At 50.1% G+C, this 23,946-nt stretch overlaps 1 protein-coding gene across 1 annotated transcript in view; it reads left to right on the top strand.

Annotated features, from left to right (window-relative positions):
• Positions 1–23,946, top strand: part of INTS3 (integrator complex subunit 3) — a 34,175-nt gene that overhangs the window by 4,760 nt on the left and 5,469 nt on the right. Inside the window, 21 exon segments of the mRNA XM_006177189.3 lie at positions 1,389–1,472; positions 2,255–2,338; positions 7,194–7,307; positions 7,467–7,551; positions 8,889–8,955; positions 11,270–11,414; positions 12,351–12,480; positions 13,790–13,887; positions 15,042–15,233; positions 16,180–16,267; positions 16,759–16,838; positions 17,288–17,379; positions 17,719–17,825; positions 18,542–18,661; positions 19,037–19,166; positions 19,615–19,669; positions 19,900–20,003; positions 20,523–20,567; positions 20,765–20,884; positions 22,242–22,395; positions 23,481–23,549. Of these exon segments, the coding sequence (XP_006177251.2) occupies positions 1,389–1,472; positions 2,255–2,338; positions 7,194–7,307; positions 7,467–7,551; positions 8,889–8,955; positions 11,270–11,414; positions 12,351–12,480; positions 13,790–13,887; positions 15,042–15,233; positions 16,180–16,267; positions 16,759–16,838; positions 17,288–17,379; positions 17,719–17,825; positions 18,542–18,661; positions 19,037–19,166; positions 19,615–19,669; positions 19,900–20,003; positions 20,523–20,567; positions 20,765–20,884; positions 22,242–22,395; positions 23,481–23,549 (2,163 nt within the window).

Here is a 23,946-nt window from a genome sequence, read left to right as displayed (position 1 = left end):
CGTAGAGACTAACTCAGCTGAGGCTAGGTGCTAGGTGCTGTCACATACGGTGTCTTGTTTAATCCTCAGAGCGACCTTGTGATACTGGCTTTATCCGAAAACCAGGATAAAGGATTAAGTTCTAGTAAGTTAAGTAGTGAGTGGAGTAACTCACCTAAGATTAGCCCAAGGCAAGCAAGTGGTGGAAGGATCCTTCTGCCGTGCTTGTCAGCTGGCTTGTCAGCTGGCTGCTCTTCTGACTTACCTTGCGTCGGTGTGGGCTCAGCAGAGGTTTCTTCCCTTGAGCGGGAAGTAACACCTAGGGTTTAGGGTGCCGCGGCTTGTTCACCGTCTCCCTCCACTCTGAAAAGCTGGTTAACCCGGGCTGGCTGAGCAGGGCCCCCCAGAGCTCCCTGGCAAGAACAGTCAATTTAGCAGCTGGGGGAACTGGTGCTCTGTCACTGATGACTGTCTTAGGTGGAGAGGGATAAGATTTAAAAAGAGAAAATCCAACCTGAGGCTTTTTTCTTCCCTTACCATGTAGGAGCTGGCCTAGGTAATGATGGGAGATTTGTGGGAGAGGCGGGTTGGGAGATTTACACCTCAGCTTTCATGTGATCTCACAGTTCCTCTTCTCAAGTATGCAGGAGCTGTTAATTATGGCTGAGCATGCTGATCTGACCTAATTTGGAGGATGACCTGATGTTGAATATTGTCAAACCTGGGTGGCTTTGGGCCTAATTTAGGTTGAATTTTTGTGGTTATAGGAGCTCCTTGCCCTAACACTCAGTCCTCCACTCTTAAATGTGGATGGATGTAGGCAACCTCAGAATGACGGTCTAAGGAGAAACATGGTTGTCTTTTCTTCCCAGACCTCTTTCCTGTTCTTATTTGTCAGTTCTTCACAATGCTGCAGTAGTTCTCAACAAGATGCTTTGCCATGACCTTTCGGATGGGGAAAGTCACTCGCCTTTGTCCCTGTTTTAGCATCCATTGATGATATCTGCCTGAATCAGTTATTACTCCTGTCATTCCTTCTGAATTTATTAGTGGGCATTCCACCATAAGGAAGAGCTTTCTCTTCTTTGTTTACTATGTATGTATGTATGTATCTGGCTTATCAGCATGGATTCTTAAGTTTATTCAGTGATTTATAATCTTAAGCCTCCTTTAATACATGGGTTTCCCCCTTCCTACTTTTTCCCCTGCAATTTAAATGCTAAGCCAGGAAACCTGTCATGGTTTATATGTTCTGGATTTTGCTGATAATATCCCCATGGTGACTTGTAAACTACTAGTTAGGTCTAGAGACATGATGAGATTTAAATTTCAGAAAACTTTTTGGGGGCCAGAAATGCTTCATAGGTGGTGGTGTGACACCCTCTAAATGCTTTCTCACCCCTTTGCAGAGGTTGGAAAGGTGTATGAGCATCGTGACATCCATGACTGCTGGTGTCTCAGAGAGAGAGGCCAATGACGCCCTCAATGCCTACGTGAGTATGGTGCTCTCCTCACTCCCGTCTCTGCTTCTCTGAAAGCTCTGAGACAGGATCAGAGAGGTGGAAGGGTTTCAATGGCTAAGAATTGGGGGACTGATGCTCATTTCTTAGTTCCCCTAAATCCGGCTTCCCAACTCCTTTTTTTTCTTTCTTAATGGAGCCCCAGGTCTTGGAGCCTTCAGTAACAGCTTTAAAAAATAACTCACAGTCTGTAGTGACTTTTTTCTTCGCAAGTCATTCTCACATATTTGACCTTTTACATTTCTTAATCAACCTGTGAGGTTGAAAGAGTTCAAAATAGTGCATGTAGAGGATTCAGAGTAATTCCTGGCACAAAGTGAATGTTCTGTATTTCCCACTTATTATGTTATTCTTATTATCATCACCTTACAAATACCAGGGATTCATTGGTTTGCCCAAGATCTTGTCTTGGCAGGTGTGCTTTTTACTCCATGAATAACTCTTTGCAGCTCCCTCTCTACTGAAGGCTGTTAAGATCTGGTAAAAGTGTGGAAGAGGATTTTTTTCTCCCCTCTTTTATACGCTCTTTTTATTTTCTGCTTCTGGCCTCCATCCAGCCCTGGGGAGAGCAGTATGGGTGTTTCCCTTCAGCAGCGGAGGCCCCATCACTTTGAGGAGAAGGAAGTCATCAGATTGAAGAGTTGATGATTCTCCTTTGCAGGTTACTCGAGAGTCCCAAGTTTTCTGGGAGCAGCTGTGCTCCAGAGCTTTCCTCCTGTGAGTGACAACTAGTTTTTTCCTCCCTCATTTCTCAGGTATGCAAAGGCCCCCCCCAGCATGAGGAAATCTGCCTGGGTCTCTTCACTCTTGTCCTCACTGAACCTGCCCAAGCCCAGAAGGTAAGGCTCCCTACTCTGGACCCACATTCCTTTCTCAAATGTGATCTGGGAATACGGTGGAACTATGGTTTAACTGGCATAGGACCAGACCCTTTGACCAGAGCTGGATCATCTTGTTCTCCAAATATAGCTACAGCTCCCTTTTTTACTCTCTGGCCATCCTCTGACTAAAGTCCTTTCTGTTTCTCTAGATTCTAAAGCTAAAAGGCAGTTGTGACAGAGAAAAGGCATTTAAAGGGTTTTAAATTTTTTTTTAATTTTTAAATTTTTTTTTTAGTGGGGAAGGTAATTAGGTTTATTTATTTTTAGAGGAGGTACTAGGGGATTGAACCCAGGACTTCGTGCATGCTAAGCATGTGCTCTACCACTTGAGCTACACCCTCCCCCTTAAAGAGCTTTAAGTTTTAGATTTATGAGTCAAGGCTAGAAGAGTTGGGATTTAATCCAGAGGAGAGAGGAGCACAACTGTAAGCACGTCTGTTGAGAGTTCGTATCCAGAAGAGTGTGACCCGTAGTTTGCAGGTTGTATCACTGCAGGTGAACAGAAAGCCGGTTTGACATTGCAGCAAGGAGGGTTTAAATTAGACAGCTTAACGTTAGGTGATTGATGCAGTAACAGCGTAGTGACTGAGAGAACACTGCAGTACACTGGAGTCTGACTTCCTGGGGAATACTGTATGAAAACTCGTCTGAGGTTCTTCATAAACAGAAGGCTCTCCTTTATGTAGAATAGTCTAAGCAGGGTCCTTCCTTGAGGGGAGGGACTGAGCAGGATGATCTCTTTGAATTCCATTCTTTTTATAATAAAGTAGCAAAATTCTATCTTTTACCTCTCCGGATTTCCACTTTCTGTGTCCTTTGAGTCTTGGCATGATGGTTTAGAAGCATACGTCTGGTATCTGGCATTACCTGCATGACTAACAGAGAAGCACTTAGAGCCGGGGAATTCAGTATTCTCCTCGGCCTTTCCTTGAACAAAGAGAGTGTGGAAGGAGACAAACATGCTCTGTGCCCAGCATTGTGTTTGGCTCTAACCAGACAAGATCTCATTTAATCCTTTCAAAAAGCCATGTAAAATTTGTGGTTTTGTTCCTTTCCCCCAGATTGCTCCCAATATACCTATAAGGCAACTGGAGTTCAGAGACTTTGTCATTTGTTCAAGGAGAACCGAAGGAAAATCATTCTTAGGGACAAGGACAGGACGCCCATGGCCCTCTGGCCTGGCTCTTGAACTAACCGCAGGGGTAGGATTTATGGGCACGGCAACCTGATGTGTTTGTACTCTGGTGCCACTTGGAGTAGGTTCTGGGGTGAGGGACAGTGGTAGAGCAGCAGGTATTCACAAGTCCTTGATCTCCCAGGCCATTTCTGAGCTGGGACCTTGTCAAGTTAAATTGGCATTTTATTTTCATACTGGATTTATCGTCATCAAGATCTTTGAAGACGAATGAATGTCTCCAGTTTGGTGGCATTAAACAGAATGTGAGCCAGCCCAGCCCTTCTATTTTAAAGAAAGTGTTGGCAAAGATGGGGGTGAAGGGTTGGGGGTTAAGGTTTAGTTTTCTTTTGTGTGGGTTTTTATAAATACAACTAAAATCTCATTTAGTCATCTCAGTGTAGATTCGTCTTGCCCACTGGTTTTATTTGTATCTCAGTGGGATCTGAATCAGCTAGGGTAAATCAGTAAACCTCAGTGAAGGGGGCAGGGTGTCTGATGTTTCCAGCTCTTTGTCTGGTCTGGCAGTGAGAGGCCACAGAATTGTGCATTATAAATGCTTATTATGTCATGAATTTGGCCCTCCGGGTATGACAGGGACTAGGGCACCTTGTCTTCCTTTTGCTCTATGACAGCCCCGTGAGGGTGGCCCAGGCCCTCGCCTTGGGTCTCATAGCTGGTTAATAGCCTCAGCAGGATTTTGTTCACATGCTAAAGGTTTCCAAGTAAACCCCCTACCTGGGAGCCTCCTAGGCTGCAGGCCCCCATGTCAGGCCTCTTCAGACACAGTGGGTAGGGATGCAGAATTAGGAGGGTACAGGTTTGGGCAAGTGAGGAACTGTCAGGTAGTGGCTCATTCAGAGACCCTGAGCCAGGTCAGAGGATGGGGGAAGAATTAGTGACCTATCTCTGTAGTTCTTTATCCTTCTCCCTGAAAGGTAATTATCTTGTGCAGTACTTTCTGGCCTGCAGAGGGTTTTTAGGTGGGAGTAACTGATGAGGATTGACCCTAATGCATTGTTTTAGGCTTCAGCTTAAAACAAGGGGAGTGTTTTCTAAGGGTTTATTTGGGGTTAAGTCTGTCTCTGGAACAGAAACCTCAGGGTAAATTGGAGATTCAGTTGTTCCTGCATTTCCACAGGCTGAGAGATGGGAGATGGGGATGGTGGAGAAGGTGGTAGTGGAAACTGAGTCTTGAACACATAGGAAACGTGCTCTGGGAAAGCATGAGCTGAGGAGCCCGTGTCAGTGCCAGCAGGCTGGTTCAGAGAGTGAGGGCCAGCTCTCTGGGACTTCTTAGTGGGCGGAGCTAACGAGAACTCAGCTGAGGGAAAAGCAGGTCAGGTACTGGTGGAGAGTGAAATATGCGGGGGGTGGATTTTGCTCTAGTTCTGCCTTTTTAACTTGCACCTGCCCTCTTGGCAGCTTTTGTGTTTATATTCTGTAGATTTATTTCCTATTTGATGTCTGAACTGAATAGCTGGGAGCAGCCCGCTGGGGCCTGTGCTGGCTCTAGCAGTCAGTAGATACAGGTAATAGGAAAGGGTTTAAGTCAATGCCAAGGTCCCTTTTCATCAGAGGGTCACGGATCCAGGCTCTGGCAGAAAGAAAGCTGGGGACTATGAGGGCCTAGGCTGGGATGTCACTACTCCCAACACAGTCAGACAGGTGTGCTGCCTCATCGCTGTCCTGTCACTTTTTTTTGAGGCCCTCTGCTTCTCTTTTCTCTCCCCCGCTGAGTTTTCTTCCATCTCCTTATCTTCCAGGCCAGTCAGCAAACTGGCACAGAGGTTGGAGAGACAACTGGCAGCATCAGGAATATGATATTCCTGGTACCCAGCTGCCATGTGTTACCAGCAGCTGTGGTCCGTAAGGTCCCAGAAGGAGCATGGAGCGTGGAATGAGGCAGACGAATCTGCTGCCTTCATTGGACCCTGTGTCTCCTGAGGGGCTTGTCCCTTCCTTGTCCCAGGTCTCTTCTGCATTTCTGGGATTTCTGCTTTCGTTTGAACAGACAGGGATCCTCTCTAATTAGCAGTGTCTCTATCTTTGGCCTGACATAAGTTTCTTTCTTCCTTTGCCTCCCTCATGCTCTGCCCATTCTGTGACTCACTCCTCTGGGGGAGGCTCCAGGGCTGAACCATCAGCATCCAGTGACCGGCCCATTGGCAGTAGTTCACTCGGTTCCTTATCTCTCTCTTGTTTCCTTGCTTGTACTTTTGATCTCCCAGTCCTCCCCCAAGATGGAGTCAGAGGATAATCAAATTCTCCTTTGAGTATGAAAACTTTGTAGCACGTGGGGGAATCTCTAAATGTCAGTATTTCCATTAGAGCAGTTGTTCTGCCTTAAGGACAACAGAGGAAGCAGAAGTAGCAATAACTGATCTCTTCGGAGTCCCTAGTCACACCAAGGCCAGGGCGCACCTGGTCTTGAGGAGTACTTCTCTTAGGATGAATGCGCTTGGAAATGTAGCCGTCTCAAAGCCACCAGACACTCTTACCTCCGTCTCCACCAGCCTCTTCTCCTCTTAGTTGTTTCTGATGATGCTCTAGGGGTGGTTAAGAGCATGGAATCTAGAATTGGACGGCCTGGACTTGAATCTTCCTCTTATCTCTGGTGTGATCTGGGACAAATTCCTTTAACTTCTCTGTGCCTGTTTCCTCATCTGTAAACACAGAGATGATAATAAATAGCATCTATTTCAGAGGGCGGTTATGTGATTCAGATGCAGTAACATGTATGGTGTGAAGTTGGTGCGCAGTGCCGCTGCACACTGACCTGCTACAGCTGCCGTGATTGTTGATGCTGGCCTTGCTGCTGACCTTCTGAGGCCGTGCGATGTTACCTACCTGATTGTTACCCTTAGTGCTGAGACCCTGACAGCATGGAACTCAGCAGGCTAAGGAGGTTGCTAATGAGGTCCAGGAGTGTGGTCTCTTTAGAGAGACGGAGTGAGAAAAGCTCTAGGGGGAATGGAGACGAGAGGTCTCAGAGGAAACCGCATGCCCCCCCCGCCTCCCCCCGAGGTGGGTATGCCGAATGCCCCTCCTTTTTTAATACTTGGCAGAAGCAAAGGGCAGCCCAGACTAAAGAGCAATGTTTAGTTAAGGAAGTTCCTTTTGGTTCTACCCTTTCTTTCCGGGACCCTGGTCCCTGGATCCTCTTCCCTTAATACTCCTAGCCCTTTGCTTCGTCTGGCTGTGTCAATACAAGTCTAAAAATCTCTTTGAGATCCTTTCCGGCCTGTTCAACCAAACCCATTCTGCAGTGACCTTTTACTGGCAGATGAAAAGCAGATGGCCTCCACCTGGTTTTGCTCAGCTGGTAGCATCAAACAGTATGACACTTCCTAAGAAGGGAGGTAGGGGGATCGGGAGCCTTTCTAAGCAGGCTTTTGTGCCTCATTAAGAGAGGAGTTCAGTCCCTCTTCCCACCCCTGTGTGACAGAGTGAGGGGTAGGCTTGGCGGGGGAGGAGCCCTATGGAAGGGTGGCATCTAGAGTGCAAAGTCTTTCATTGCCACTCATACCCCATTGGTGGGGATTAAGTTGGAGAGGCTGAGGGGCAGGGGGCCCACAATGGTGGAGTCAGGAGCCTATGCTCAACTTGCTGGTTGCTCACAAATCTTACTTCTCACAGTGTTACCGGGACTTGGCTCTGGTGAGTCGTGACGGCATGAATATTGTCCTGAATAAAATCAACCAGATACTTATGGAGAAGTACTTGAAGTTGCAAGATACCTGCCGTACTCAGGTAAGGCCAGAAAGAAGAGAGAGCTCCAGCTCAGAGACATAACAGGGAGGAAGGGAAGGAGGAAGCGGGAGCAACTCCCCCACCCTTTGTACACCTAAATTATGTGATTCGATTAGCCCCTTTCTCAGATTCACATCTGTCTTTTCCTCTCTCCTTTAGTTGGTGTGGTTGGTGCGGGAACTAGTGAAGAGTGGGGTTCTGGGAGCTGATGGTGTTTGCATGACATTCATGAAGCAGATTGCTGGTGAGTTGGATGGCAAGAGCGTAAAGAAGAAAGGAGAGGAGCCCAGAGCCTGAATCGAGGCAATGGAAAATGATTAAGTGCCCGGGGGACTCGATTCCTGGATTGCTTAGACTCTCTCCTTCTGACACAGGCACCTTCTGGCCACATATGTTACAGAAAGAAATTGAGAAATTACAGGGGGCCTTTTGAAGCAATAAGTCGTGCCTCATTTAGGAAAACTCAAAACTTCCTGCCAAACGCAAGGCCTGATGTAGAATAGTTGGCCTCTTGTAGCCAGTCCTTCCTGGGGTTTCATGGCATATTGGATCAGGAAGAGTCTGGAAGGAATAGGGAGAGAAGTGAGGGCAAAATAATTGGTTCCCATCACACTGTGCTTTCAGAAACCCAGACATCTCTGGCCCCACCCCAGTGTTCTGAGCACTTGGGTCCAATTTGAGGGACGAACTATGTCACAGAACAGACCCTGACATTTAGGTTTTGTTATCTTCTTGGCATCGGTGACATCTGTCTGAGCCACTGAATATCCAAGAGGCCTGCCCCTTCTACCTTTTCTGTTCCCAAGATTATACGTGGTTGTTTAGAAACAGCCCTGCCTCTCTCTCACCGTTGCCCGTTGGTTCTTTGCTTCCTCTTCAGGATTTTGTATAACACTGATGCTCCTGTTGTGATGTGTATAACCCTTAATCTGTGTGACGTGTGACTCTGTGAACATTGAATTTTTTAATTAGGATCTGGGGCAAGGCAAAGCGTTGTTGTGCTGGCTATTTTTATCCACTCTCCTGGCACTTTCCTCCCTCCGTGGCACGCCCAGTCCCCACTTCTCATCCTAAGACTTTGGTCTGGCATTACTGCATATTTAATTCTGCCCAGCAAGCATGGAAGACTTTTGACACCTGGAAACAAGAAACCCTTGGCCTGTCGTGAGCCTGACACGGGCTTTGGGACATCCAGTGGCTGGGCTGCAGTTGTTACTGGCCATCCGCACTTCTCAGGCCCTGTCTGAAACATCATCCTCTCTTTCCAACCATGGGCTTTTCATATCTCCTTCCCAGACACTCCCTTTCAGGGATTGAAGTATTCCCACTCAAGCCCCTAGTCTGAGGAAAAATAGCAGTTCTGGTTTCTGGAAAAATCCAGAACCTTCCCTCCCTTTCTTTCTGGAGGCAAAGGAGGAAACTTTAAAGCCTGACAGAACAGGAGGCAGATTTTCTAGCCCTCAGAATATCAGTGGTGGGATAACAGGGATGGACCAGTAGGATGGTTAAGACGTATACTGGATAAGCCGCGGTGCTGATCAGAACCATTCTGATTCTCTTGTTTTCTTCCCCTTTGATCAGGTGGGGATGTTACAGCAAAAAATATCTGGTTGGCAGAGAGTGTTCTGGATATCCTGACGGAGCAGAGGTAGAGTCTGCCGTGAAGGGTGGGGGAAGGAGCCAGATGCAGCCACGGTGGGTGTGAGTGTGGGAAAGGGGGATGAGAGGGTCACGGGAAGACTGTTAGGTGGCCGAACAACACCCTAGATTAGAGTGGACGAGGTGGGGAGGGGGAGGCCAGTGTGCTGATGGCAAGTGAGGGACTTAATGTCATGGAGTGGCCCCAGGGATGAAGGAGTGGGAAAGAAGGTCTTTGCTGAAATATCTCGGAGCCCAGGAAAAACTCATTTCATCTGATAAGGGTTTATTTTTGATCCAGACCTCCTTGGAATGTTTATCTTTGGGGGGAGGTAGGGGAGAATGAGCTCAGCCGAGCGGGCCCAGCCAACCGCCCAGGCCTGGCAGGTAGCGCTTTCCTCCCTTCCGGGACTGTCCGTCCAACCCGTGCCCTCCTTTAGTTGAAGTGGCTCGGTGGCAGTGGGAGTGAGGAGATTGCTGAGACCGGTGAGTCCTCCAGCCGTAGACAGGGCATGAGGGGGGATGCTGGGCTTTCTGACTGATTCTTTCCCTTCCCCGTCAGAGTAAAGTACCAGAAATTTTGTGAGGGCTGTTCCATATCTGAACTTGTTGGGGGTGAGGCCTACCTCTTGTCCTGTGGCCTCAGTCTTCCTGTTGCTTGATTTCAGAGTCTCTTTCTGGGTGAGAACACCAGAGTAGTCAAATAATTGAGAGGGCTGATAGTCTCCGTATTTCCCACGGTTTAAAAGAGTGGATCTCCTCCTTTATTCACACTTGCGGAAGAGCTGGCTGTGTTCTGTGCTCTGCCCAAGCTTGAGAACCGTGTCAGGTCTGCCGTGCAGCGCCACCTAGTGCCCTGGGCCTGGGCGTGCAGCTGCAGGTGCACTTCTTCCATCGTCGTACCATCGCACAGCACAGAGGTCCTAGCGGTTTCTTACCGGGTCTCTGCCTCTCTTAGGTCGCTGTGCCTTTCTAGCTGCCTGGTCAGAGGGTTTCACTTTTTCACTTTCATCTTTCTTCCTCTTCATTACCCTGTCCCAGGATTTAGATACATCCATCACCTCTGCTAGCAATCTTCCTAAAAAGTGATTTTTCTCATTTTGTCCCTGGTGCCACAAACCTCCTGTTCCCATACCTTAAAGCAGAGTTCCCCTCACGTGGGCACAGTCTCAGTGTGCAGGTGTCAGATGACTGCCCTACCTTTTCTCCTGCCGTCTGGGAAACTCACATCCTTTGATGCAAGTGAGTCCCTAGAAGTTTGAGACACCCTCCCTCTCACTCCTTCCCAAGTGTCTCTAGGACTGTGGGGTTAAAAGGTAGCAGGTGAGGGGAGGGGATCCACCCCAGTGTCCTTGGCTGCTGCTTACATTCTGTGAAAGGAAAAGGCCAGAGTCTCTTAATTAGGTGGCTTGAGCACTTTTCCGGAATCAGGATGTTGCCTGGTTGGATTAATTAAACTCCCTGCCTTCTTCCTCTGGTTCCCTGCCTTCCAGCAGGGGTGCCAAAGCGCTTACAAACTACTTGCTTGGAGGAGACAGCTCCCCAATTTTGGCACTTTGAGCCAGCATTGGAGTTTTTAGAATCTCCCCACTGTGTCTTAATACCTCTTTTCAAGCAGCAGGAAACACACAATTCTTTCATCACCCCCTTTTCCCCAGGGAGCTTCTTAAACTCCTGGGAAAAACAGACATTGCCATCCAAAATCATGTTCCTTTTTTCAGATTATGATTTAGGGCAGATGACTCATTGTCTGGGAGTAGGATCAGTGGCTAGAAAGCGAGCCAGGGACAGGTTTGTGACGTGGTGGGCTACTAATGACAAGCTGACACAGTGTGTTCTGCAACCTCCAGGGTCCGGAAAGGGTCTTGGTAATCCCTAGAGGTCCTTGGACCTCACTTTTAGGACTGCTGACTGAGGGACACTTACAAACCTTTTTCTTCATAGTCTGGTAGAAGCTACGGTTTATCTCTGTCCCTGGTACCTCACACAGTGCTTGATAGGCACTCAATTAATGTTTAAATGAATGAGTCAACAGACGAAATTATTTTATTGGAAGCCAAGTAGTTATGTGGCAGAGAGATTGCTTTCATTCAGCACTTATCTTTATTGGGCACCTGGTAGAATGGTAGGAAGTTGTCCCCACCTTAACCAGTTGATAGTCCAAGATAGATAATGACAGCACGAGCAAGCAATTAAGGAACCAAAAACCCTACTCCCAGCACTAATCAAGCATTTCCGAGGCACTAGAGCCAAATGCGGGGGCAAATTGGGAGGGTGAGCGGGTCTCAGCAGAGTGCAGGTGCCAGTGTCTTCCCTCCCTGCAGGGAGTGGGTACTGAAGAGCAGCATCCTTATTGCCATGGCCGTTTACACATACCTCCGCCTCATCGTTGACCACCATGGGACCGCCCAGCTCCAGGCCCTGCGGCAAAAGGAGGTGGACTTCTGCATCTCACTGCTTCGGGAACGGGTGAGGACAGAAACAAGGTGGGGAAGTGAAACCCAGGATGGGACACCTCTAGGTTCTGTGCAGTACCGGGGCCCAGAGATGTGCTGGAGAGATGGAACTGGTTCGAGGTCTGTTGTTTTTTCATCACTCTCAGATGAGGGCAGAAGGGTAAACAAATCAGTGTGGAATGGTCCTGGTTCCTAGAAATGTTGCCTGTTATGCTGGCATCCTGAGGATTTTCCTGGCTAGCCTCGCGGACACTTTTGTTAGCACCACTGACATAAGCTGCCTTGTGTGCCCGCTGTGAGGCTATCCTGGCCCACCTACCCACTTGGGTAGTTGCCACGGTCAAGTGGGATTGTGAATTGTCCACTGTCAGATCTCCCAAGAGAGACAGATCCTAGAGCTAAGTTCTCTGATGCAGTAGCCACTAGCCACATGTGGCAATTTAAATTATAGTTGATTAAAATTAGAAAATTTAAAACTCAGTTCCTTAGTTGAGTTAGACACATTTCAAGTGCTCATCAGCCACATGTGGACAATGGGTGTCCTTTTTCTGGACAGAAGATATGGAGATCATTTCCATCACCATAGAATGTTCTGTTTCACTGAGCAAGTTCTGGGGTCAGGTGCCTGGGGCTCGACTTGCTAGTCCCATCCTTTTGGAATCCTGGTCTCCCTTGAGCTGGATCTAAACAATTCTGGGAGGAGAGGGCAACAGATTAATGGGAAAGCCCACAGGGCTTTTGCAGTTTCCAGTAACCTCTCATCCTTAATATCAGCCCCTAACTTCCCTGACCAGGTAGAAGCCAATCCTTTGGTTCCAGAAGAAATTATATAATCCCTTTGACCCTCTTCCCTTCCCTCCCTTGAGCATGTTGTTTCTTCCTCCCTATGGGAGGTAGGCAGTCTGTGTTCTGCCTCTCTTTCCTCTCTCCTGCTGCCCACCCCATCTAGTTCATGGAATGTTTGATGATTGGCCGGGACCTCGTGAGGTTACTTCAGAATGTTGCCAGGATACCCGAATTTGAACTGCTTTGGAAAGATATTATCCATAATCCTCAGGCCTTGAGTCCTCAGTTCACAGGTAAGTAAGGGTTGGCGCATCCTGTCCTTGAGAGGTGGGAGGTCAGGATAGATAACACTGCTTGAGTCAAGAGGGTGGAGGTTGGTGGATAGGAGAGGCTTTGGCAGATAGAGGAAGTCTGGGACTGGGCAGGCTCCGCCGGCACAGCTGGACGTAGGAACGGCAGAGGCACAGAACAGTTCACGTGGTTCCCAGACAGCCCCTCTTTAGCAGACTCCAGCTGTCATTTAAGAAAAAGTGAAGCAGAGAACTATGATTCTCCTCCTCCTCTCCGGCAGCTCCTCAGGAGGTGAGCTGATGACCAGTTCCCAGCTTCCCTGAGTCTGTCAGGGGAGTCAGGGGTCAGCTTGTGAGACTGAGTCAGCAGAGGGGCTGGAATTAGTCCTGTAAGCGAAGGCTCCTCCCCAGGAGCAGTCTTGCCCCTGAATTCCAAGGATCCAGCTTGGCCAGAATCCTCTTTGGAGAAGAGAAAGAGTCTCTGTGTGTTTCCCCCGACAAGGTCCTTTTCATATCCTTTTCCCCTCCCCAGGGTCCTGCTTATGATCTGAACGATAAGGGTACAGCTTTGCTCCCTACCCCACCTCCAGCACACATGTGTGTGCGCATGTGCACATGTGATGTGAATGCAGTAGTGTAGGACCTGGGAAGTCAGGAAGGAAGAGAAGAAAGCTCTGGTTCTACCGTACTGTACTGCTCTTATGTTGAACATGGATTCAGTTGTTTTGAGCACCTGCTGTGTGCTGGACACATGTATGCTGACTCATTTAATCCTCAGGACCCCTGTAAGATGGATACTTTACTTTCCATATTTACAGATAAAGAAAATGAGGTTCAAAGGGATTAAGTAATTTGCCCAAGGCCACACAGCTAGTAAGTGTCAGAGGCAGGATTTGGATCCAGGTCTGTCTGACTCCAGAGCTCATGCTTATACCACAGAACCACACTGATCCCAGGACCCAGTGATGGGACCGTTGGGAGGAGGAGGAGAGGCTAGGGTTTCCCATATCTTCCCCTAACTTTCCCACGTGTTGCCAGCTGGAACAATGTGAGTAGGGGGCTCTGGATGTTCTGTAGATGAGAAGAATGAATATATCTGGGTCTTGGGGGTGGTGGTTGGTTGGAGCAGGTCATGCAGGTGCTGGTTGCAACCCCCACTTGTACCTGAGCTTGACCTCTCTGGGTCTTGGCTTAGAGTTTCCCTGTGAGAAAGACCACTGGCCATCAGTACTTGACCCAGGTTCCCTGTCTGCTTTCTGTTCCTTCTGGTCCTCAGTCTTCTCTCTTTCTCTTTCCCTCCACATTGGTTCAGGTATCCTACAGCTTCTTCAGTCAAGAACATCCCGAAAATTCCTAGCATGTCGTCTAACCCCAGACATGGAGACTAAGCTCCTCTTCATGACGTCCCGGGTAAGCTCACCTAGCGCAGTAGGAGGAGAGGCTGCGGGCGCCAGCTGGGCTTCTAGCCTCAGCCTGCGGGTGTCTTACTGGTGGCTACTGACTGGTGGAGCGGTGGTCAAGTGCGTGATTGGGCGCGGTGCTGAGAACTAGGGGTACAGTGTTGGGTAAGACAGGTACAGTTTCAGCTGTTAGGAAGCTTTCAGTCTGTCTAAACCAGTCGTTGTGTACAGATCATGTAATGTACAAGTGTGCAGTGTGCCATGAAGGGGTAGAATGAGAGTGTTCGTTCTGGAAAACTCACGATTCCTCTGAGTGGACCATGACCTCTCAGGAGGAGCGGTCAGGCCATTTGGTTTCCAAACATGGCTGAATTATGGCAGACTTGCTTAAGGAACGTGTTAAAAATACATCTTCCTGGACCTTCCTCTCCCAGAGAATCTGATTGAGGAATATGTATTTTTAACAGACTTTCCAGGCAGCAAACTCCTCAGCCAGTCTGGTGTTAGGGAACCATTGCTCTAGCCAACTTTCGGTTTCCCAAGTCATCCAGGAGAACTGTCTGGATCTGGGCTGCCCCATGTGGCAGCCACTAGTGCGTGTTACAATTCCAATTCGTTTAAGTTAAATAAAATTTAAAATTTAGTACCTCAGTTGGAGTAGTTACATTTTAAGTGCTCGGTAGCCACCATCATTGCAGAAAGTTCTACTGGACAGAATTGGTCTAGATGTATATATAATTTTTAATCTTTCTGCTCTCTGTTTTGGTTGAATTGGGGGAATAGAAGAGGAAAACTAGATCTTTCCCCGTGGGTAGTGTTGCTGTTGTAACCACTTAGAGTCTATTTAGGGGAAGGAATTGCTGCAAGGAGGTTTGGAGAGTCTGTGTGCTTTGAATAATGAGCCTGTTAGGTTATTCAGCCTCAGAAAGCTTCTAGTCAGTGGTGAGTCATCAACAGCATTTTCTTTTTTTGATTAAGGAAGATTTAAATCAGGATGTCTTCCCAAAGGAGGAGAGACTTGAAAGACAGTATGAATTAATGAATAAACTGTGGGAAGAAATTGAGGTCTAGGTCAAGCCTAGAGTTGACCGGTCCTCATTTTCCTCTGCCCAGAGACCCCACCCTCCCTTCCAAGTTTCTCTTTCTAACATCCCCTTCCCCTAGGTGCGGTTTGGTCAACAAAAGCGATACCAAGATTGGTTCCAGCGCCAGTACCTGTCAACCCCAGACAGTCAGTCTCTGCGCTGTGACCTCATTCGCTACATCTGTGGGGTTGTCCACCCTTCTAATGAGGTGCTGAGTTCAGATATCTTGCCCCGATGGGCCATCATTGGCTGGCTCCTCACTACATGCACGGTGAGGGCCTGGGCCATGGGGCAGACGCCGCTGGGTGACGAAGGGCCCCTCTTCCCTTGTGTCCCATATTTCCGTGCTTCTTCCTGACTTTCTGGGCCACGTGACCTCTTCACTCTCTTCCTCCTGAATGTCTCAGCCTTTGCCCCATCTCCCTTTCTGTCTCTGGAAGTTTCCCATTTGGGTTTGGGGTTGACCAAGTTCATCTATGCCTTTACTGCCAATCCCCAAGCCTGGGTTTCTGGGGCATTCCTGTCTTTCTTTTTAGCTTCCAGAAACCATATATGATTATTCCTCTGAATTATTCCTTTCTCAGATTCAGGGTTTGTGTTTCTTAGACCCTTACTTTCATGCCTTTTGGCATCAGCTTTGGATACTTCCCTTCCTCAAACACAGTGAATCTGCAAGCAGAGCCATTTCCTTCCCAGCGTTTCCTCCTTGTGCCCGGGGTGGGAAATTCTGTTCTCTGGCATCTAGCTGCCCTCTGACCTCTTCTGACGGGGTTCCCCCTCCCACCTCTGACTGGGTCCTTGGAATGTGCTGATTCAGATACAACAACAGGCTATTCCTTAAGGGTCTTTCCCTCAGGAATGTGCCTGGGGAGCTCAGCAGGGACAGCTGAGGGGCTAGTCTTGAGTGTATCTCAGCTCAGGCGTGAGCAGGGGACTCCCAGGCCCAGGTGTTCTCCCTGTGGGATCAGGGTTATGTTTACTGGATGCGTGAGAGCCCAGGCGGATCTCCAGCCCCCTTGGTTGGTGAGACCACGGCGTACTCACAGTCATACAGATTTGGGTGCCCTTCACCCCTGTGGAGTTTCCACCCTGTCTCACTAGAAACTGAATTCAAGTAGATGGAGCAGTTACATGGACCCTGGAATGTGCCTTGGGCTTCTGAAGGGAAGGGAGCTGGTTGATGAAACTAGCCCTCTTTTTTCCTCTTTCTTTTCCAGTCAAATGTCGCTGCGTCTAATGCCAAGCTGGCTTTGTTTTACGACTGGCTGTTCTTTAGCCCAGACAAGGATAGCATTATGAACATAGGTATGTGACCGAGACCAGGCAGCACCCCCCCATCCCCCAGGCCCCGCTGCCTTGTCTCAGCGATAGCAGCCATAACTCTCAGGGCAGCGTGGAGTGGAGGCAGCTTATCTGGGAGCAGTTGTGTTGTTCCTGTCAGTGCTCCCTTGACCTAGAAGGAAAAGTGCTTTGATGAGGCCAAGCGATCACTCCACCCCCTTGGCCCCATAGCCTGAAGCTTGGGCTTCGAGTGGGGAGGACCCAGGCGGAGGAAAAGGCTGTGCCATCTCCTGCTTTTCCTCTCCTGCTGCCTCCCTCCAAGCTGATGCTGGGGACCAGAAGGAAGATGAGGGCTACAGGCCGTGTGGGGGTCGTCTGCTTTTGGGTCTGCTCAGTAGGGGTCTGGGGATAGACCAGCTTTCTCTGGAGCCATTCATATTTATTGAGGTCTCGTTTTATGGAGCTGGAAACTAACTGTCTGATGTGGGTGGACCCTCTAATTCCACATTCTCCAGAACCAGCCATCCTGGTCATGCATCACTCCATGAAGCCCCACCCAGCCATCACCGCCACACTCCTGGACTTCATGTGCCGTGTAAGTGCCCGTGCCCCTTTCTCCCCACGCCTGCCCGGGCAGAGCTGAGCGTGCGACCTTCTAACCTTGTAGGTCAGTGAATAGGTCTTTCCAGTGCCCCTGGACCGTGGCAGCAGAAGTGGTCATAGGTCCTACCTCCCAAGTTAGTGAACAGCTTCCCTTCCATAGTCCCACTGTCTCCAGTTGGATCTTTCCATAGTCTCCATGGGGTTTCTCACTCAAGGAGGATGATTTAAGGTAGAATCTGGCTTCCTCGGGGAGCAGTCAGGTCGAGTAAGAGTCTCCCATTTTAGCAGCCCGGACCGGCGGGGGACATTGCAGTCCTGTCCTCAGCCATGCTCCCCAGCGTCTCCTGATTAAAACCGAAGCAGCTTTTGAGATCTAGTTCAGCAGGACACTCTGGATGGAGAGTCCTGTGCTCATTCTTCCCTCCTCTTCTTCCCGTCCAGATCATTCCCAACTTCTACCCACCACTGGAGGGCCACGTGCGGCAGGGTGTCTTTTCCTCCCTCAATCACATCGTGGAGAAACGGGTCTTGGCGTAAGGACTTAATATGTCTGAAGGGCAGAGAGAGGGGTTGTTTTCTCATTTAACACCAGGTCAGGGACATCCAGGTGCTGCTGTGCCACTGCTGCCCCCCCACCCCGTGAGAGGTGTGGAAAGTGCTGGCTCCGCTGCAGGCTGCTAGGCTTGTGTTCTCTTGAGTCTTAGAGGAATTTGTCTCTTGCAAAGGGACAGATGGCTTCCCTGTGCCCTGGTGACCCTTCCCAAGGATCTGAGTCTGGCCCAGTTATACTAGTTGGGCTCAGACCTGTTTAACTCCGTGTTGCATTAGAAGTGAGGAGCTCTGATGTTGACCTTCATTCACGTCCCCGCTAGGCATTTGGCTCCCCTGTTTGACAACCCGAAATTGGATAAGGAACTGCGGGCGATGCTGAGGGAGAAGTTTCCTGAGTTCTGCAGTTCGCCCAGCCCACCTGTGGAAGGTATGGAACACGCCCATTCCATCACCTAGTTCGCAAGCGGGATGGAGACGTCCAGGACGCTCAGACCAGAGCCCTTGTTTAGGATGTCACCCCTGTGCAGTGCTCCACCTCTGTGACACTGTCCACTTCAGTTTTTCCTTTTACTCATTTTTGTGTCATCTTCCTTGGCTCCCCCTCTCCATCTAATCTTACCAGATTTTCACTGAGCTCTCTTGTTCTCTTAACTCCTATTTTTTCTCTTACTAACCTCCTCTCTGTGAGTAGAAGGCTTTTAGCTTTGCCCATCTCTCCACCCAACCCTAGGCCCTGGCCTCTGATGAGAGCTTGTCATGTTGGGTCTCAAAGATTGCTTCCAATTCCAGACACACAGACGCACACACATACAGACACACACAGACACACACACACACAGACACACACACATACAGACACACACACACACACACACACACCTGCTTCCTTTGGGATCATGCCTGGTCTTATCTACTTGCTGATCCTCAGCTGAGCATAGAGGAGTCATGTCCTGTGCTGTTCTCATTCCTGGCAAAATCCCCCTGAAAGCCCTGGAGGGTTAAGGACAAGATGCCTGTCCTTCAGGGTTCATATTCCATTTAGAGCATGAACTTGTTATTCTCCCGCTTGCCCTCTGGTCTCCCCTTCCCAGAAGCCTGGGACACAGGAGACCATCAAGTGCCTTGTCTTTCTTTACTTCCAAGTCAAAATTGAGGAGCCAGTTTCCATGGAGATGGACAACCACATGTCAGACAAGGATGAGAGCTGCTATGACAATGCAGAGGCAGCCTTCAGTGACGATGAGGAGGATCTCAACAGCAAAGGTGAGGGTGGCAGCAAAGGTGGTCCAGGCTTGTGTCAACCCCGAGAGGACTGGTTGGCAGGAGCAGCTTCTCTGCAGTCTCTCTGTCACCTTTGCAGCTCTGAGTTAGCTTTGTTAACAGGGTTACTGGAGGAGACGCCAGGGTGCAGAGCCCTGCACTTGGCACTGAAGCAGGAGGGAAGCAAGGAGTGGTCCCTGCCCTTGTTTGCTTCTCGAGATTCGGACACGCACTCACTCAGGGAAGTGCTTCAGGCACGCACAGCTCTGAGTAAACAGTGCACACCCAGCGCGTGTGAAGAGGGCCGGACTATTCAGGGGTTGTCCCTGCTTCTGGTGTTTGGGCAAAGTGACTTCTTTCCTAAATCACTCCCTTCAGGAAAGAAGAGAGAGTTTCGCTTCCACCCAATCAAGGAGACAGTCGTGGAGGAGCCGGTCGATATCACCCCTTACCTCGACCAGCTGGATGAGTCCCTGAGGGACAAAGTGCTCCAGCTGCAGAAGGGGAGGTGGGTGCCGGCCCTGCTTAACCTTGGGAGGGCCAGCCCCGGGCTTCCAACTGGTGCTTATTGAGGTGGCAGGCTGGTGGGGTTGGTGGGTGTGTGTGGAGCAGCAGGTGAAGCTGCATGGGAGATGCCTTCTGCAGTTTAGGCTGGGAGGCAGTAGGCTAGGAGGGGGCAGCCTTGTCCCTCAGTGTCCGAGTTCTTACTCCAAGGCTCTGAGTAGAAGAGCCTGAGACCCAGAGCAGGACTGTGGGGGTTTCCCTGCTCTCTGGGCCTCTGCCCAGGGAGCAGCTGGTTCTGCCCTGAAGCCCCCCACTGCAGCCCGGATTCCCACAGAGCTCTTTTGTTTTGTCTCTGTGCACATGAGTGCACTTGTGCACGCTGTGCTGGGTGTGTGTCCTGCCCTCTGCTATCACTTACGTCCCTGAGATTTCCTCTCCCTTCTGCACTGCAGTGATACAGAGGCCCAGTGTGAGGTCATGCAGGAAATCGTGGACCAGGTCCTAGAGGTGAGGAGGAACCCACCCCCTTAGGGAGGAAGCAGCATGTCTGCCGCCGCCCAGCTTAGAGCCCCCCTGGCAGCTGACTCCCTCCTTCCCCTCTCGGAGATGGGTCCCCTCTGATGGGGGAGGGGCCTGCTGGTCCTGGAGGTGGAGGCAGATGAGTTCAGAGGCTTTGGGTAGTGGCGGCAGTGAGGCTTGGGGCTGGGTGCTGATTCCCCTCCTTGTTTCACCACCAGGAAGACTTTGACTCGGAGCAGCTGTCTGTCCTCGCTTCCTGCCTGCAGGAGCTCTTCAAGGCCCACTTCCGAGGGGAGGTGCTGCCGGAGGAGATCACTGAGGAGTAAGGCTCATCCTTCCTGACCGCCCCGCAGGCCTCAGGGAGCCAGAAATGTGCTCTTACGGCCTGAGTCCAAGAGGCACCTTGCTGTGGAGTTGAGAAAGATAATCTCTTCCGTTGTTTTTATTCTCACACGTACTCAATCATGTAAAGAGGATTTATTTTTGCCTGCTGAACACCGAGTGCACCGGGGCAGGGAGCTAGCCCCCGCCCCGAGTGAGCTGCCCCTGCTGCCGCCCCAGCGGCCCCAGCCTTTGCTGCTTCCAGTGGGATTGGACCCTTGGCCTGGAACCTCCCTGAAGGGCAGGCCTCTCAACTTTCAATGATGACAACCCAGACTGTGGTTCCATGTTAGGAACATGTTTTCTCTGTGAGCCAACCTCTGGGGCAGCAGGAAGCTTAGGTTTGGTTAGTAGAGGAGCAGGCTGGCATCTAGCCTCAAGCTGGTCCTCCGTAATACCTGCCTGCAGCCCAGCCTTCCTCCGCTCACCTGGACTCTCACATATCACCCTCCTTTTGTAGGTCCTTGGAGGAATCTGTGGGAAAGCCTCTCTACCTAATATTTAGGTAAGCATCCAGCTGTAGGAGACGCTGCTGTGCCATCCGCCTTCCCTCTCAGTGCGCGTATGCTTCTGTCCTGGGGTATCAGGGAGGAGGCGGTGCGCAGCGAGCACAGACAGCCATGCAGCCATGCCCCCCGGAAGCACCACAGGAGAGTCTTCCCCAGGTAAAGCTCTCTCCTGTCCTCCTGTCTCCCACTCCAGGAACCTGTGCCAGATGCAGGAAGACAACAGCAGCTTCTCTCTGCTCCTGGACCTTCTCTCTGAGTTGTACCAGAAGCAGCCCAAGATCGGCTACCACCTGCTCTACTACCTGCGGGCCAGGTGGGTGTTGTCTCCATGTTTAAGAAAGTGTCAGGAAGCATCCTGGAGAGCCTCTTCCTGCCATGCACTGATGCCCCGCCCCGCCCCGCCATGGCTGTCGTCATCAGGGCCTTGTATGTGTGTGTTTGTGTGTGTGTTTGTTTAATAACAGCTTTATGGTTTAGTGTTTAATATATTCACACAGTTGTACACTATCACTACTGTCTAATTTAGAACATTTTCATCACCCCGAAAGGAAACCCCATACCCGTTCGCAGTCACTTCCCCATTCTCCCTTTCAGCCAGCCCCTGCAACTACTGACCTGCTTTTCTATTTCTATAGATGTTTACGGGGTAGTTCATGTAAATGGAGTCATACGTGTGATTTTTTTCAAGACTGGCTTTTTTCACTTAGCCTAACGTTTTCAAGGTTTATGCTTTTTGCGCGTATATCTGTACTTCATTCCTTATGACCAAGGAATGCTCCACTGTGTGGAGATACCACAGTTTATTTACCCATTCAGCCACCGATGAACATTTGGGTTGTTTGCACTGTTTTGTCTGTTGTGAATAGAGCTGCTAATGAAAGTTCATGTACAGATTTTTGCATAGACATATGTTTTCAACTTTCCTGAGTATATACCTAGGAGTGGAATTGCTGGGTCCAAAGTTAACTGTATTTTTGTATTTTTAAATTTGTGAGAAACTGCCAAATTGTTATATCTTTTTTTTTTTTAATGGCGGTACTAGGGATTGAACCTAGGACCTTGCGCATGCTAAATAAGCCAGCACTCTACCACTGAGCTGTCCCTCCCCCATCATGTCTTTTTTTTTTTCTGTTCACTTTCTTGATGCCATTCTTTGAAATGTTGATCGAGTCCACTTTACTTTTATCACTTGTGCTTTTGGTGGCATGAGATTTACTCCTGTGTTTTCTTCTAAGAGTTACGTAGTTTTAGTTCTTATGTTAAGGCCTGTGGCCCGTTTTCAGTTAAGTTTTGTATATGGTGTGAGGTAGTGATCTCCATGTGTTATTCCTGTCATTTCTCAAAGCCCAAAAAGCAGGAGAGAAAGCTTTCTCTGGCCTGACCTGAGCACTCTCTCTCTCTCTCTCCTGTTCTTGACTCTCACCAGGAAGTAGCTTCACTAAATGTGGTCTGAGCCCTGTCTGGAGCGCTGTGGAAAGATGAGGAGAAAGAAGAGTGTCTCCTAGTTCCCATAAGCTACTGAGTCCTTGGCAAAGGCCGTGGGACAGATTAGCCCAGGGCATCTAGGGCAGCAGAGGGTTTCTGGAGCGAGGGTCTACTTAGGGGACGTTTGAGGCCGGGTGCCGGGTGCTGGGGTCAGGCTGCTGACTAAGGCCCAACTGGTCTTGCAGCAAAGCCGCCGCAGGGAAGATGAACCTGTACGAGTCGTTTGCCCAGGCCACCCAGCTGGGCGACCTGCACACCTGCTTAATGATGGACATGAAGGCCTGCCAGGAGGACGACGTGCGGCTGCTGTGCCACCTCACACCCTCCATCTACACAGAGGTCAGCACCTTTATCCGCGCCCACGCGGGTGGGGCCGCCGTGCAGGTGGGCTCGTGGGAGACTGTCCTCTCATCGCACGCAGCCCTGACTGTCCTTTGCCCATCCCTGCTGGCCTCAGTAGGCCCTTTCTTCCTCCACCACAGCCATCCCCTCCTTATGCCTCTCTTTATCAAATCGAAAAATGTTTAAAATCCCCAGAATTCTTACCCTGTGCTTTGTCTGTGGTGTGAGTTGGGGTCTGGGCCTACACATTTGTCTCCTCTGCTGTGGCCCTGTCCTCTGGACCCAGGACAGGGCCCCCCAGCCAGACCCACGTTCACATATCCCAAGCCCTCTTGCCACCTGGTGGCTCACCCTCTGGTTCTCTCTAATGGTTCTCAAAGACCAGGGCCTCAGGAGTGGACACTCACCGCTCATTTACCTGGTTCACTAACAGTCTTCTCTAGGAACTGGGACATAGGCGGAGGTATCAGCTCTTCCTCCTTGTGGTGAAAGCTCCCAGGAAGAGGGAAATCAGGGCACTGGGTGTGTGTATGACCGGAGGAACTGTGATGTCAGCCAAAAGCTGGAGGGAGGAGGGTGCAGGTGCCCAGCAGATGGCAGTCTCTTCCCCTGCTCCCTCCCTGAACTGGCCTCTGCAGAAGGGACCCTGCCTGCCCCGCACCCTCACACCCCGCAAACACACACACTCTGTACACCTTCTCTTTGGCAAGTGGCAGTGTGGACTGGATTCCTTTGCTGCCAGAGATGGAAATGCTTCTGTCACCACTCCACACACAACTGACCATCACGTCCAATCTCTTTCAGCTCTAGCTTTGTCTCTAGATGGTTCCAGTTCCTCTCCTTACACACACACATACACTCTCACTGTGAGTACACACAAATAACAAAAGTTGGGTTCTTTAAAAAGATTAAAATCCCAGCTTCATAGCTGTTGGATCTTTGTTTAGGGACTTCTGTAGGACACCATGTCTGCTAACCCAGCCATCCCCTGAGCATGCGGTAAGGACAAGGAATGGGTCATGAGGTAGCAGCTACGGGGTGCACCCTGGACTCCTGCTCCACTTTCCCTCTTTTTCCTCCAGTTTCCAGATGAGACCTTGCGGAGCGGGGAGCTGCTGAACATGATCGTGGCCGTTATTGACTCAGCGCAGGTGAGCAGAGAGCCTGTCATCCCAAGAGCCTGAGGGGCTCTGCCTCCCCACCAGCCTGCAGACCAGGAGCCCGCGCTCACGTGCACCCGGCTCCTGGCTGCAGCTGTGTGCACCTTAGGCTGGGAGGGGAAGTGGAGCCCCAGGGAGGCAGGCTGGGGCTGGGCCATTCCAGCCCGGAGTTCCCCTTACTCTCCGTATTTCGGGGGCACTCCTGTTCTACAGGGAAAGCGAGGGGGTTGGGTTTTTGTTTGTTTGTTTTTACCTCTCAACTGGCCTTCCCCTTGGCTCAGAATGAAAATGGTCAGACCATTTCCCTTTGCCCTCGCTATCACATGTAGGTCCTAGGAAGCTTTGCTTGTGTCCATTCTCAGGCCTAAACTGGGATCCCCTTCGTGCT

Source organism: Camelus ferus, chromosome 21 (assembly GCF_009834535.1).
Source record: "Camelus ferus isolate YT-003-E chromosome 21, BCGSAC_Cfer_1.0, whole genome shotgun sequence".
Classification (NCBI taxonomy): Eukaryota; Metazoa; Chordata; class Mammalia; order Artiodactyla; family Camelidae; genus Camelus; species Camelus ferus.
The sequence above is the reverse complement of the archived record's forward strand: the minus strand, read 5'-3'. Positions and strand labels throughout refer to the sequence as shown.